The sequence below is a fragment of the Bubalus bubalis genome, chromosome 14, assembly GCF_019923935.1.
Source record: "Bubalus bubalis isolate 160015118507 breed Murrah chromosome 14, NDDB_SH_1, whole genome shotgun sequence".
Lineage (NCBI taxonomy): Eukaryota > Metazoa > Chordata > Mammalia > Artiodactyla > Bovidae > Bubalus > Bubalus bubalis.
The window spans coordinates 41,126,357-41,141,767 of record NC_059170.1 but is presented as its reverse complement, the minus strand read 5'-3'; the positions used below and the strand labels follow the sequence as shown (position 1 = coordinate 41,141,767).

General features: G+C 59.7%; 1 protein-coding gene across 2 annotated transcripts in view; it reads left to right on the top strand.

Annotated features, from left to right (window-relative positions):
- PYGB (glycogen phosphorylase B) overlaps window positions 1-15,411 on the top strand; it is a 35,778-nt gene that overhangs the window by 18,421 nt on the left and 1,946 nt on the right. For both annotated transcript variants that reach the window (XM_044927960.2, XM_006041717.4), the window contains 13 exons: window positions 272-354; window positions 1,170-1,313; window positions 1,732-1,824; window positions 3,161-3,307; window positions 4,048-4,211; window positions 4,877-4,991; window positions 5,349-5,450; window positions 5,984-6,131; window positions 9,872-9,930; window positions 11,508-11,649; window positions 13,097-13,304; window positions 13,757-13,891; window positions 14,924-14,990. In XM_044927960.2, the coding sequence (XP_044783895.1) occupies window positions 272-354; window positions 1,170-1,313; window positions 1,732-1,824; window positions 3,161-3,307; window positions 4,048-4,211; window positions 4,877-4,991; window positions 5,349-5,450; window positions 5,984-6,131; window positions 9,872-9,930; window positions 11,508-11,649; window positions 13,097-13,304; window positions 13,757-13,891; window positions 14,924-14,990 (1,607 nt within the window). The remainder of the gene's footprint in view (window positions 1-271; window positions 355-1,169; window positions 1,314-1,731; window positions 1,825-3,160; window positions 3,308-4,047; window positions 4,212-4,876; window positions 4,992-5,348; window positions 5,451-5,983; window positions 6,132-9,871; window positions 9,931-11,507; window positions 11,650-13,096; window positions 13,305-13,756; window positions 13,892-14,923; window positions 14,991-15,411) is intronic.

Sequence of the window (15,411 nt, the reverse complement as noted above, 5' to 3'; positions counted from 1 at the left end):
CACCTGGGGCCTGATCCCAGACTGACCCCAACTGTGCTCACAGCCCACAGGGCTCCCCAGCACGGGAGGGCTGAGGGCGGGTTCCCCGTGAGCCTTAGGCTTCCCAGGGATCCTACGTCCTCCAGAAAGAGTCAGGGCCTGGGGCTGGGAGGGGCTGGGCAGCAGAGCAACCGTGGGGCGCCTTCTGCTCAGGAGTGCTTGTCCTCAGACCCATCAGGGCGCTTGCGAGCCTGACAGGCTTGAGGGTCCTGACCCCGCTCTCTGCCCTCAGTCAACGTGGGCGGCTACATCGAGGCGGTCCTGGACCGGAACCTGGCTGAGAACATCTCCAGGGTCCTGTATCCCAATGACAACGTGAGCAGCTGCTGCAATACCAGGGGGAAAGGGGACTCTCATCTGTGCTGCCTCCTAGTGCAGGAAGCTGGGCTCCATCAGGGCCCCCCTGCACCTCACACTGGTCTCAGCTGACCTCCTGAGAGTGAGGACGGACATGGCATCCCCGACAGGGCCCAGGAGCCCCCGGCCTCACACCTCCAGTCCTCCCCGTAAAGACAGGGCCACAGAGCCCTCACCTCACCTGCCGCTGGAGTCTGCTCTTCGGCACCTGCTGTGGCTCCCTAAGAATCGGGGGGTGCACTTGTCGGGTGGGCCCGGCAGTGCCTATCCTGCAGTGACGCCTTGAGACCCACCCGGTTGTGGTTTGAAAAGCTTTGTAGGCGTTTCCCCACATGCGAGATGGGGGTCTCAGCCACATGCTCCACAGCCCCCAGATTCTTAGCAGACGAGCCCTTAGGTTCAGCTCGGTGGGTGTGGTTTCTGTTTTACCAGTGAAATAAATATGTGCACACAGCAGCACAAGACCCTGGGCTGAAGGGCTCACAGGAAAATGCCCCCCGTTCCCCATCCTACCCCACAAGATTGCAAGCAGAATCTCCCGCTTCAGGCGTGAGGCCTCCGGACGCCTGCACCCCAGAGGTTGTGTTCCTGGCCTTGACCCGTCGCAGGGCGCTGTGTGACCCCCTCCTGGCTGCACTCCTTCCCTGTCTGAGGGTCACCTGACCTTGGCCCCAGATCTGGGCTGGACCCCAGCCTGGCCCCTCCCTGGGTTGGGGGCCCCAGGGCCCAAGGCCAAGGCTGAGCCCAGACTTGCCCTCTGGGCGTGTCTGCAGTTCTTCGAGGGGAAGGAGCTGCGGCTGAAGCAGGAGTACTTCGTGGTGGCCGCCACCCTGCAGGACATCATACGGCGCTTCAAGTCATCCAAGTTCGGCTGCCGTGACCCCGTCAGAACCTCCTTCGAGACGTTCCCAGACAAGGTGCGCTTGCAGAGGGGCCGAGCAGGGAGCCGAAGCCGGCCGTTTCCGGGCGAGGCCTCCTCCTTCCGGCCATGGCGGGCTGGGCCGGGCCGGGCGGGCAGCGGCTCTGCAGCCTGGGTCTCCATGTCCTCCGAGGACCGGGCCTGCGATGCTCTGAAGGGCCCTGTCGGGCAGAGCAGCCAGGTTGCAGGCTCAGTGGAGAGGCCAGCCACCCACGTCTGCCAGGCGGGAGCAGCGTTCTGAGGTGACCTGCTCCTTGCTCTTCGGCCCGTGCTCCACACTGGGACCCAGAGCCCGTGCTGCGCCGTCCACTGCCCGCGGCCGGCCCCATGACCAGGCTCCGCGGGCAGGCAGCTGAGGACCCCAGTTCTGCACGACCGGTCGAGAGGACTGAAGGGGTCGCCCCGTGTCAACGCAGGTGGCCATCCAGCTGAACGACACCCACCCAGCGCTCGCCATTCCCGAGCTCATGCGGATCCTGGTGGACGTGGAGAAGGTGGACTGGGACAAGGTGAGCTCTGCGCCCCGCCCTGCTGCAGGGCCGAGCACTGGGCTGGTCCTGGGACACGGAGCGGGGCCTCCCTGGGGGCCTACGGGAAGAGAGGGACGCTGTCCCTGGGAAGACAGGGCCGGGGGAAGGAGGACGTACAGGAGCGGCTCTGGAGTTTCTCCCGAGGGCAGAGTGCTGAGTACAGGCAGCAGGGCGAAGGCCAGAGAAGAGCGGTTTTCTGGACAAGAAAAGGATTCTGACACCTGTTGGAGCTTTTCATGTATGTTTTGTCATCTTGGAACTGTGGCCAAAGACCCAGAGGTGTTCAGCTTACAGAAATACATCGTTTGTTTATAGGCTTGTTCTCCTCACCTCACTTATTTTGGTCCTGGACTCTTTAGAGGGGTTTTCTTGATATCACTAAATTAAATCAACATATAAAGCCATTTTGCCCCCTTTTTTAGTGCCAGAGCCCCTTTCTGATTTGGGGTGCACCTGTGGGTGGGGCTGAGCCGGTGCAGTTCACCTCTGGCCAGCAGAGGGCGGGGCCGCGCTCTCCTCCCCCTGTCCCTGGACCACGGGTGTGAAGTCAGTTTGGTGGAAATAAAGCTGCTTGGAGCTCTGTCGGGTTTGCAGAGGAAACGGGGGCGATTCCCAGGTAGCGAAGAGGTGCTTGGTTCCGTGTATGTCCCGGGTCACGACAGGAGAGTGAATCGGTTTGGTGTATGTGCTGGGTCACATCAGGAGAGTGAGGGGCGAAGCACTCACCACGGGTCTGGGAAGCTCCAGGCCCCAGAGCAGAGACACGCAGCTGGCAGGGCCCTTCCTGGTGGCATCTGAGCACCTGCCTCTGACCCTACACGTGCCCCTCAGCTTGGTGTCTGGCAGCTGGTCTTCTCTGTTCACTGTGGGGTTTCTGGAGTGTTGTGAGCTGGTCTCTGAACACTGTGGGGTTTCTGGAGTGTTGGGAGTTGGTCTTCTCTGAACACTGTGGAGTGTTCTGGAGTGTTGCTAGCTGGTCTCCTCTGTTCATTGTGGGGTGTTCTGGAGTGTTGCGAGCTGGTCTCTGAACACTGTGGGGTTTCTGGAGTGTTGGGAGCTGGTCTTCTCTGAACACTGTGGGGTTTCTGGAGTGTTGTGAGCTGGTCTTCTCTGTTCATTGTGGGGTTTCTGGAGTGTTGTGAACTGGTCTTCTCTGTTCATTGTGGGCTGTCTGGAGTGTTGCGAGCTGGTCTTCTCTGAACACTGTAGGGTTTCTGGAGTGTTGCGAGCTGGTCTACTCTGTTCATTGTGGGGTGTTATGGAGTGTTGCAAACTGGTCTTCTCTGAACACTGTGGGGTTTCTGGATTTTCACAGGCCTGGGAAATCACAAAGAAGACTTGTGCATACACCAACCACACGGTGCTGCCTGAGGCCTTGGAGCGCTGGCCAGTGTCCATGTTTGAGAAATTGCTGCCGCGGCACCTGGACATCATCTATGCCATCAATCAGAGGCACCTGGACGTGAGCATGGCGGGGCAGCGGGGGTGCACCTGCAGGGCCCACCCATCCTGTCGTGATGGGGGGAGGAGGGCCGCGCCTGCTCCCCTGAGCCCTCTTCTCCACTCCATATCGGACTGTCAGGCCTGAAACAGGTGCTTCTTGAACAGAATAGCCTCTGCTCACAGAGGACTTGGGGCCTGGGGGCTGGCCCTTGGCAGAGATGGTGGCTGTTCCCCACACTGGGAGCCCTGCTTTCGGGGTTAGGGGGAGCCCTTTTTCCCATATCTGAGGAGGTTCAGATGTAAGTGTCTGTTCCTGGCATGCCAGAGGCCTTTGTCCTGAGACGTCATTGCAGCATTTGGGTGATGGGGATAAAGTCACCCCTGAGACGTCACTGCAGCATTTGGGTGATGGGGAAAAGTCACCTGTGTCTTTTCTCTGTCATGCATAGAGAGGATGCTGGTACAGGAATGGGGGTACTTAGGGTTCAGGTGTGATGATTTTCCTCCTTTTGATCTTTTGGTGAAAGAGTGGTTGTTCTCACTGCTAGACTGTGGTTACATCCTGCCTGGGCCACCAGGCGCAGCATCTTCATCTCTTCCTGTGGGTCACACGGCACCTGCTCAGCTCCGCCAAGTCCACAGGCTAGGCCCGTGGCTCCCTGGGCCCAGGCAGCCCTGTGCTCAGGGCTAGCCAGCCTGGGTTCTAGCCGGCCTGGGGGAGCAGCCCCCGCCCTCCCGCTCACTGCTCTGTCCTTGTAGCACGTGGCCGCCCTGTTCCCTGGGGACGTGGACTGCCTGAGGAGGATGTCGGTGATCGAGGAAGGGGACTGCAAGCGGATCAACATGGCGCACCTGTGTGTCATTGGGTCCCACGCCGTGAACGGCGTGGCAAGGATCCACTCGGAGATCGTGAGGCAGTCAGTGTGAGTGGGGGGCGCCCTTCGGCTCCCACCCCATCCCTGCCACCTGCAGCGCAGTGGCTGAGGCTGGTAACCGCCCAGAGCTCAGTGGTGGGAGGGTGAGCCTCTGGCTCGATGGACGATGCTGGGGATGAGCCCTCTTGTCACTAGGAGCCCCTCCGGCTGTCAGTGTTCTCCATCTCTCCAGGCGGAAGATCTGCTCCTGGAGCACCTGCCTGGGGATGAGGGGCCCCGGGGCAGACAGGGGGAGGTCAGGGCTGAGGTCAGGGCAGAGGTCAGGGCTGGGGCTCATCCCCGAGAGGAACGAGGGATTCCGAGGGCAGGTTCCCTGCTCCAGCCCCTCTCCATGGGACAGGATCACAGAATTCCGTCTTTCAGTCCTCATCCCAGTCCTCAAGTGGAACACCTGCCATGAGTGCCCAGCGGCCTGCGTCCTCAGGGCTGGCCTGAGGCTTTGTGCGATGTACCGTTTTATCCCCACTGTCTGTCCATGGCCCGCTGTCAGGACCACTGGGAGGAGGCCAGGCTCCAGCCACCTGCCGGGGTGGTTGGGCTCCTGGGGAGACAGACAGCAAGGCTGGGTCCGGGGCCCTCCAGAGGGCCCTGTGCCCTTTGCCCACCTTGTTCCAACCAGCGTTTGCCGAGTCGCCTGTGGTCTGTGTGTTTAGCTTTAAGGACTTTTATGAGCTGGAGCCAGAGAAGTTCCAGAATAAGACGAACGGCATCACGCCCCGCCGCTGGCTGCTCCTGTGTAACCCGGGGCTGGCAGAGACCATTGCGGAGGTGAGGCTGGTGCCCCTGGGCCCGCCTGGGGCTGTGTGGGTGCGACCCACCCCCTTGTGTATGGAGAGTGGGGGCTCCTGGATCAGTGGGGGGTGGGCACTGCCGCCTACCTGTGTGACCAGCCTGGCGGTTGGTCGGCAGCCCTGGCGGTCCGTGCAGGAGTTCAGAGGGGGTCCTGGGCTTCAGGTCCAGCTTGTGAGTCCTGACGAGATGTGTGAGCTGGAAATGGGGTCATTGTTGTTCCCGTGTTCTTGAGCGGCCCCGGTGTACAAGATCTCCTGGGAGGGGGTGCGGTGGAGATGAGCGGCCAAAGGGGACGCAGAGCGCAGAAGCTGTGTATCCCTCACGGTTCTGCAGAGAATCGGGGAGGGTTTCCTGACAGACCTGAGCCAACTGAAGAAGCTGCTGCCACTGGTCGGGGACGAGGCACTCATCAGGGACGTGGCCCAGGTCAAGCAGGTAGGCCTGGCATGGGGCCAGGAGCCCAGCCCCCACTCGGCCTGTGGAGGGGCCCTGGGTCCTCTGGGAGAGCTTGTCTGCGGGGGAAGCACGTGGGAATAGACGCAGGCCCCGCATCTCCACTCGAGGTACTGTCTGCGCCCCCAGGCCCCCCACAGCCGCCTCATGGCCAGGCAGGCTGGCTCTCTGGGCGGCCTCTGAAGACCGAGACTGACCTCTGCTACGCCACCGGCCTGGCCCTGGGGGCCCAGAAATAGTGTTCACTTCAGGGTCTCCGTCCCTGTCTTCTCGTCTCCTTTTTCTGCTTTTCTCACCCTCGCTTCTCTCCCAGGGTTTGCTTGTTGGTCTGGTTTCTCGCTTAGCTCTGAGCTCTCGTGCAGATCCACTCTCGGGGTCACGTTTCCCCGCTTCTGCCCACGTGGACCCCCGTCCCTCCATGTCCTCCCTGGGGCGGCCCCTCCCTACTGCGTCTCAGATGGGCTCACAGGCTCAGCCCTGTGGACACCGCACTGTCCTCACCTCTGTTCTCCCAGGAAAACAAGGTCAAGTTCTCCGCCTTCCTGGAGAAGCAGTATGGGGTCAAGGTCAACCCCTCGTCCATGTTTGACGTGCACGTGAAGAGGATCCATGAGTACAAGCGGCAGCTGCTCAACTGCCTGCACGTGGTCACCTTGTACAACCGTGAGTGCCCTGCCTGCACCCCCAGCCGTGGACCAGGCCTTTTTCTCACGCGCTTGATCTGACGTGACACGTTCGCTTTAAGCGGCGACTTCTGGTTTCCTGTGTTCACAGCAGAGCAGCTACAAGGAGTGAGATGTGAGCTCAGAGGTTGGGGAGCTTGAGGACCAGGGGACGCCCTGCCTCTGGGGTGGGGCCTTGGGGTCCCTGGAGGCTGTGTCGTAGGTTCTCGGTGTAGCCTTTCTTTCACATTTAGTTATTATTGTTATTGGACTTGTTTAAAGTTACCTGGAGACACTTTACTCAGCAAGGGAGACATTTAAAGTGCACTCTTGGAAGATGAAATAGTATGTTACGTCTGTACGCCTTAAACTAGTAACGTTTAAGTGGCATTTAATTTTGAAGCAAATGTAAATCAAAGAGCTCCCTAACCACAAAGTTGCTATGAACATTTTCTAGTTCTATAAATGAGGTAATAAAGCCTCAAGGAAACCCACAAGGTTTTTAAAATTTTGTAACATAGTAACATAGCAGCAGCAGTAGTAACATAGTAATATTAATAGTAAAATAGTAAAGTGAATCCTAATTTTGAAAACAAAGGAACCGCAAATACAGCTCTTCTGGAGAATGTCAGCTCCCCAGTTCCCACGAGGGAGACTTGGTCCCCAGAGCCCCACCCGGTCACTCATGAGATAGTTCAGATGCTGGTTTCGGTTTAGCGGCTCTGACCCAGTGCTCAGAAAAGGCCCAGGGGAGCGCCCTCCCATGTGTGTGGCCCAGGCGTCTCCTGGGTCGGAGACGGCAGTTCCCGGAGACTGTGTTTTGTGCCAGGGTTTGCTTTCACAGTTGTGATTTCCTGCATTTCCTTTGTCATTGCCCCAGCAGTGCCCCCGAGTCCCCTGCTCCTGAGCAGCGGGGTGGGTCTCCCGGAGGCCTGCCCTCCCTCCCTGCCCCCTCTGGTGGCCAGGGCCACCTACTGCCCCCCGCACTGCCTCTGTTCGGGGCCTTGGCAGCATTCTGACGGGACTGACAGGGCGTGCGCCCCCCACCCACTCATCTGCCAGTGTGTGTGTGCACGGGGGTGTGCTTGTGGTCTCCCCTGGGCAGCCCCCCTCACCGTGCCCTGACTTGGGTCCCAGTCTGCTGTGAGGGCCATCTGGTCACCCCTCTGCTTGGTTCCTGCAACCCGGGGCCTTCTGTGTCCGCGGCGTCGGTGGCCTTTCCCAGGAAGGGTGGCTGGGCTGAGGCGATGTCCTCGGCCTCGCTCTCTTCTCAGGTAGCGCGGTCAGGAGGGTGGTCCTCGGGGGCAGCTCTCTTGGCCGGCGCTCGTCCAGCTCAGCTGTCGCTGGCCATCCGGTCAGTTCTCTCCATGCTCAAGGCCCTCTGAGCGTGTTGGTTGGTGTCTTCTCTCCCGTCTAAGGAGTGCCTTGAAATACGTGGAAACCCAGACCCAGCTTTCTCCTCCCGGGGCTCTGGTGCGGTGTGGGGTTGGGGTTTTCTCCCACCGTCGTTCCGCCCGTGGTGGGCTCGCTCCCCCCTTTTCTGCCCCATGCTGTCTGCTGGTCCTGTCTCCGTGCTCTTTGTCTGCTGTTCTCTGCCTGTTTCTCCTCCCCGTGCTTTCTGTGATTGGGTTGCACCTCATGGGGCTGTTCTGCCTTGTGGCCTGTGTTTTCCCCCACCTTGGTGTTGCATTTTGGGCTGTGGTCTTCCGTCTGTGTTGACCATCCTCATAGGCTGGAGACTTACGGGGGGCGGCTTCTACTTTCCTCATCTGTGGCGAAGCTGTGTGTTGGGGTTGGAGGAGCTGCATCAAGGCCCTGGCTGCAGCCTCGTAAGCTCAGGGCACTGCAGGCCTCCCAGCTCCAGATGCCTCTCTGAGGCCGTGTGCCTCTCTGTGGCAGTGTCCCCTCTCTGAGGCTGTGTCCCTCTCTGAGGTTGTGAACCTCTCTGAGGCCGTGTTCCCTCTCCAAGGCCGTGTCCCCTCTCCAAAGCCATGTCCTCTCTCTGTGGCAGTGTCCCTCTCTGAGGCCGTGTCCCCTCTCTGAGGCCGTGTCCCCTCTCCGTGGCCATGTCCCTCTCTGAGGTCGTGAACCTCTCCGAGGTTGTGTCCCTCTCCGAGGCCGTGTTCCCTCTCTGAGGCCGTGTCCCCTCTCTCTGACCGTGTCCCTCTCCGAGGCCGTGTTCCCTCTCCGAGGCCGTGTTCCCTCTCCGAGGCCGTGTCCCCTCTATGTGACCGTGTCCCTCTCCGAGGCCGTGTTCCCTCTCCGAGGCCGTGTTCCCTCTCCGAGGCCGTGTCTCCTCTCTGTGACCATGTCCCTCTCCGAGGCCATGTCCTCTGTCTGTGGCAGTGTCCGTCTCCGAGGCTGTGTCCCCTCTCCGAGGCCGTGTCCCCTCTCCGAGGCCATGTCCCCTCTCTGAGGCCGTGTCCCCTCTCTGTGACCGTGTCCCCTCTCCGAGGCCGTGTTCCCTCTCCGAGGCCGTGTCCCCTCTCTGTGACCGTGTCCCTCTCCAAGGCCATGTCTTCTGTCTGTGGCAGTGTCCCTCTCCGAGGCCGTGTCCCCTCTCCGAGGCCATGTCCGCTCTCTGTGGCAGTGTCCCTCTCCGAGGCTGTGTCCCCTCTCCGAGGCCATGTCCCCTTGCTGAGGCCGTGTCCCTCTCTGAGGCCATGAACCTCTCTGAGGCCGTGTCCCCTCTCTGTGACCGTGTCCCCTCTCTGAGGCTGTGTCCCCTCTCTGTGGCCGTGTCCCCCGCTCTGTGGCTCCAATTCCAGGCTGGCTCAGGAGGTATCGTGGCCTGTGGGCCTCTGCCCACCAGGTTGTCCAGGCCCCTCTCTGAGGTTTCCCTGTGGGAGAGGGGCTGACATAGTCCACCCGCCCAGCCCTCAGGGGCTCTTTGCCTGCCTCGTCCCCTCCCTCCCCAGGAGGCCGGGATTCCTGAGACCCTACGCTCACAGCCCCATCTCCCACCCATCTCGTGACCCGGCAGGACTTGCTCAGTGACCTGGAGTTTGCATATTTTTCTTCTTTACAATGTAGCTTGTAGATTTGGGTTTTTTTTTTTTTTTTCCTTGTTCTCTAGGTCACTTTGTCCACTATCTGGAAGCAGGAAGGTTCAAAACTCAGGGACTACAGGAACCTGAGGTCAGACGTTAAAGATCAGCCACGCCCATTAGCAGTTCCTGTAAATCTCCTGGGTGATTCCCGACCCTGGTGAATACTGTTCAGGGCAGCCCTGCACCTCTGTAGACACTACCACCCCGATGAAATCTGAAAACCCAGTGGCCTGGCAAGGACACCTCATTCTGCTGGGGCTGGAGGCGAGCTGTCTGTTCCTGTGCAGGAAAGCTCTGGGGGGCTTCTCACCCTCTGTCCCAGCAGGGAGGGGGCTCGGGGGTCTCACTGACACCCTGTGCAGGTTAATCACTGTCCCAAGGTCAACCCATTTTCGAGTGCCCATCACACACAAGGGCCTTCAGTCCTGGTCACCAGACCCAAAGGAGCTCCTGTCTCGGGCTGTTCTGGACACAAAGGCGCAGCTTTTCCACTGAACCTTCTGGAAGAATCTGCTTCTGGTTAGCCTTTGGCACCAACCTGGACGCAGTGCAGAGTTCTGTAAACAGAAGCTCCTGCGGTGCCGCTTGCATTGGGCTGGTCTCTGAGGATGCTCGTCTCTGTGGCAAGCACAAGGCTCAGGCGTGTCTGGCTCCAGTTGTCTCACTTGGCTGTCTTCTGTTTGTCTTGCAGGAATAAAGAAGGACCCGACCCAGGCCTTTGTGCCCAGGACTGTCATGATTGGGGGCAAGGTGAGGTGACGGCCTCTATGCTCTTGCTTGGCGTTGGGCAGGAACATACAGACCACCATGTTTTTCCGCAGTGTCCCTGTATCTGGGCTGGATGCTGAGGGTGGCTGGGCGCCGACCTACACACAAAGCCCGGAGGTCCCGGCCCCAGCTGTGCCTCTGGGCCAGGACGTTCAGGTGTCTCGTCAGCTTGGCCACAGGAAGGGAGCTGGATGGGGCCCCTGCCTGCCCAGGGCAGTAGGGTCCCCAGGGCCAGCCTCCAGTGGGGAAGCACCATTGCTCGGTGTGACTGCCAGAGTTCCACACGTCCCCTGCACTTTTGTGCTGAGTGGACACCAGTCACTGACTGCTTCATCAGCAAGATGTGGGCCTGCTCTCAGCCTGGCCTCACGCGTTTTATTTACTGTGGCACGTGCTTTAGGACACGTGATCATGGAGTCCCAGTGTGTCGCCAGGGGGTGTCGGCGGGTCCCACCACAGGTCTCTAGACTCTAGGCCCCATGTCCCCACCCTCTGCCACCTTTCCCAGGAGACTGGGCACAGCTGCTTCATGGGGGCTGCAAGCGGGCACAGGCTTGTTCTCTCTTCCGACTTGAGCAGCTGCACAGGTGGAGGCACCCCGTGGGCTCCCCCAGCTCAGGCAGCAGCTCACACCCGCTGTGTTCTGTCTCAGCCATCCCCCACCCCTGACTCCTGCTGTTCCTGAAACAGATTCTGCACAGCATCTGTTTCATTTGTCAGTATTTCCATATGCATTTCTCAGAGATGGGGACTGTCAAAAAGTTTTAAAATGTGTTTTAGAAACGAAAATCTAGAGGAAAAAAGAATCAAAGAACATCCACAAACCTGTTGCCTGACTTCTGCTGAAGTTTCTCAAAGTAGATTACAAACACTGTAACATTTCACCCCTAAGAACTTCATTAGTTGTCTTCCCAGTGATGTTTTCCTGCAAAACCACACAACGCCACCATCACATCTACAACACTTGACAAGATTCCTCCACATCATTAAATATCCAGCCAGGGCCACGTGCCTGGCTGTCTTATTAGAAATCTTGAGTTTGTTTGAATCAGGACCCAGTGAGATTCTCACATGGCCCCAGGCAGCTATGTCTCGTCCATAGGTTTTCGTCCACATCCCCCTTTTTTTCCCCTGCAGTTTTTTTACAGAAATCAGGTTGTGTGTCTCCCCTAGACCATGTCCCTCTGGAATCTCCCAGAACCCTCGTGGGTTCCCCGTGTTTCCTGGAGGTTGGTAGTCAGTCCTCAGGGATCCTTGTTCCCTCTCTCCATTTCTGAAAAACAAACTAGAATCAGGAACCCCAGTTTGAGACTGACAGATCTGTGCATGTGGGTAAGGGGCTGTCACGAGAGGTGCTTGGTCGGCACCAAGGGAGCGGCTGGGTGCCGCGCCTTGTGGGCCCGTCTGTCGGGTTGAAGGACACACAGATGCCATGACCTCAGCCCCCGTGGGGCCCCCTCCCAGCAGCCGAGCCGCTCAGCTGGGCGCATCGAAACCAGGCCGCAGTGACCCTGCCCCGAGCACAGGGTGTGTGCTGTGTGCCCCTTTCCCCGTTGCAGGCAGCGCCGGGCTACCACATGGCTAAGAAGATCATCAAGCTGGTCACGTCCATTGGCGACATCGTCAACCATGACCCGATTGTGGGCGACAGGCTCAAAGTGATCTTCCTGGAAAACTACCGGGTGTCCTTGGCTGAGAAAGGTGAGCCTGCCCTGCCCGATGCCACGGGCGGCCCTTGCTGGTCAGGGTCTGTCTTGCCTCCAGGCAGATTAATGGCTCTGACACCACGTTCCCCAGCCAGAGGCGCCCCGGTCTGGTAGCCAAGGCCCTGCCCTCCCCTCCTCGCGCCCCTGCCCCTGAGCTTGGTCTTCCTGCCCCTGGGCTCGCTCTTGGTGGCCCGTGCCCCCTGCTCTCCCCCTGCCCCAAGGATGCTTCTGCTTGTCCCCACCTGTTTATTTTGGCCTGCATCTGCTCTGGGGGTGTCTAGCTGGGGCCCCTCCACCGTAGGAGTCCTGGGTATGTGTTGCCACCCAGAGAACGGCCTGTGGCCACACGTGCCTCAGAGCAGGGCTCTCCTGAGCTGGACTGGCCTTTCTAAGGCAGCCGCTTCTGGAGACCTGGCAGGAAGTGCTAGGAAACCTGAGCCTGGAATCGTGGCCCGAGTCGCAGCCCCTCTGGTCCAGGGACTGTACACTGCCCTTCAGGCATCCAGTGGAGGGCAGGCTCTCACACTCCCTCCCCCTCCAGTACAGCCAGGTCATCAGCACCATCCCTGGCATCCCGCCACTGCCCTGTACCATCTGTGGCTCCGGGGTTGGATTGTGGTTCGTGCTTCACTGAGCTTCTCACACGTCTCAGGCCCTTTGCCGCCTGGAACTCCCAGGCTAGCTCTTGCACTTCCTAGAACTGGCCTCGGGGACAGGCCCCATGCTCTCCAGCTCTTGGACTTGCTGTGGTCATGTGTCCACCATCCCTTCTGCTCATGTCCTTCTGCCCGAGGGACCAGGGGTGCCTGTGTCTCCATCCTGGCACCTGGGCCTGACCATGAAGACAAGGCCGGACTCTGGACTTGGCTGACTCTGAGTGCCCATTGGTTGGGTCGGGGAAGCAGCATCCATCAGCCCTGAGGACCGGCTGAGGATGCGGGAGTAGGGACACCGAGGCAGGCAGGATGGAAGCCGCGCTCCTGCCGCCATGGCAAGACACTCACAGGAACCCGCGTGTGGGAGAAGCCACCCAGCTGCTGGGGGGTTGTGACTTAGCTGCCACGCCCAGTCTGTACAGAGGGGCTCCTGGGCATGAGGCCACGGGAAGACTGTCCCCGGTCCTCTGCTTCTGTGAGAGTCAATTCCTTTCGAAGTCATTTAAGGAGCCTATGGGCTGATGGACTAAGACAGCAGTGATGTCAGGATACAAGGGAAAGAATACCCCACCTAGTTTTGGTACGGCCCTGGTTTGCAGGTTCTAGAACAGAGGGCCTCTGCCACTGCAGGGCTTCTCGGCATCTCCACGTGGACCTGCTGCCTCGGGCTGCGGGTGGGGAAGGGGAGCTGTGTGGGATGGGGGCAGCACACGGTGTCCCCTTGCCGTTGCTGTTGCTCGTGTGCCTCCTGACTGACGGGTCTTGCCCGTGCCCCGCTCCCTGCAGTCATTCCCGCCGCCGACCTGTCACAGCAAATCTCCACCGCGGGCACCGAGGCCTCGGGCACAGGCAACATGAAGTTCATGCTCAACGGGGCCCTCACCATCGGCACCATGGACGGGGCCAACGTGGAGATGGCCGAGGAGGCCGGGGCTGAGAACCTCTTCATCTTTGGTCTGCGGGTGGAGGACGTGGAGGCCCTAGACCGGAAAGGGTGGGTCCCTCTCGAGGCCTCCGTCTCCTCTAAGTGTCCCCACACCCATGGATACCTTGAGGGGGTTCCGGCTTGGCCTAGTTGCCTGAAATCCCTCAGGGGACCCAGGGAGGCCACAGGCACCAGGTGCTGAACCCAAATGGTGGAACCTTTTCAGCCTGCGAGCACTACCCGCTTTGGGCCCTATCCCGTGTCTGCTGCACGCCTCCCTCTCCCCAGATTCCCTGATGGCTCTCAAGTCCGACTTAATGTGTTATTTTCTTCTGTAAGGTCCTGGCACAGACTGGGGGTGGGGGCTCTGCGGGAACCTTTGAGCAGCCCCTCCTGGAGGACCATCTCAGCCACCACGTGTCTGTACCAGGAGGAGGAGTTGGGGGTGATGTGCCCTCGGTGGCCAGCCCGACCTGGCTGGCCCCAGCCCCACCTGCTCACGAGTCCGCTGTCTCCTGCAGGTACAACGCCCACGAGTACTACAACCGCCTGCCCGAGCTGCGGCAGGCCGTGGACCAGATCAACGGCGGCTTCTTCTCCCCCAGAGAGCCCGACTGCTTTAAGGACGTCGTCAACATGCTGCTGAACCATGACAGGTGGGATAGGACCCACGTCCCTCCCCACCACTGGGTCAGACAGAGGGTGCCCAAGACTACACATCATTTGGGGCAAAGCCTGGGCTTCGGTGAGGCTCACCCCCACCTCAGCCCAAGGCCAGAGGCTCGGCCACATCCAGGCACTCGGGCCTGTGGGACCTCTGACCATGCTTGGCAAGCCTCGGAGCCTGGTGATGGGATTGCACGACAAGCAGGAGGTGATGTCACCTCTGTGGGTGGATGGAGGTGACATGCCTGGGCTACAGGGAGCCTGGGTGTTAACTACTGCTGGGAGTCCAGGAGTGGTTCAGGTAGAATGAACTTGTGAGGCTACAAGTCTCCACGTGGTTGGTGTTTTATGACAAGTACTAACATGGGGTGATGCTTCTCTGGGCACAGCCTTGCTCACTTGTGACAGGTCGACAGTGCCATCTACCTTGACCGTAGGCCTCTGCTCCACCCTGGTAAAAGGCAGGTCTGCTGAAGGTCGAGAATCGACCTTTATTCATTCCACTTTCAGTTCCTGTGGGTTAGTCTGTCATATTCCAATGAATATCGTCTGCTGGCTTCTGTCAGACCCGATCGTAACTCCACACATGCCTGGGGCTGGGCGCTCAGCCCTGCTGATTCTGGGATCCAGGAGGGACTTTACAGGGTTCAATGAATTGTGATCCCAATTCAGTTGTAAACAAAACATGTTTATGTGGCATAAATCCTGCATCACCAGTTGTCTACTTGTGAGACCTGAGAACAGGTGGTGGTGGAGCCTGCATCCCCTGGGCCCCCCCTGGAGGTGGAGGGGGACCTTAATCTGTGTTCCTGGAATCCACGGGCAGTTTCTTTCAACAGCATGGGGCTATAATAAGGTTTTTCTAGAGTAGTGTCTGCAGGACAGCAGTGTTGCTCAGAGCGCAGCCACTGTGGCCACCCCTTCCCGTGGAGCACAAAGAAGCAGCCAGCCAAACCTGGGGGCCCTTTTCCTGACCTCCCCTTCACCACCTGCCCAGCCCAGCTTCCTGTCTCCCATTTCAGATTCAAGGTGTTTGCGGATTATGAAGCGTACGTGGCATGCCAGGCCCGGGTGGACCAGCTGTACCGGGTGAGGTTCTTGGGCCCTGGCAGGGAAGTTGCAGGGTGGAACCATGTCCTGCTGTCTCAGGCCACTCCCGGGAGCTTGCGGCTGACCTAGTGGCCCAGAGCAGGTTGGGCTTCTTCCTCTCTTGCTCAGGGACCGCCTCAGCTGGGCATCTGCCTGGGCTACCTAGGACCCTTGGGGCCAGGCTGCTGTCCACACTAGCACGCATGCCCCTGCAGCCTGGGCACTGCCACGGAGCCGGTGGACGGGGTAGAGGTGATGCCTTCCAAAGGTGCTGCCACGCCCCGGCCCACGGTCTGATTGCCTACGTGCGGTGAGGAAGGCAGGGATGATGCAGGGCATGAGGCCCAAGGCAGGAGACGTGGCTTGTGGGCAGCGAAGACCTTTGTGCTTAAAGGGAGGTGAACGGTTTCTAGGGCAGTGG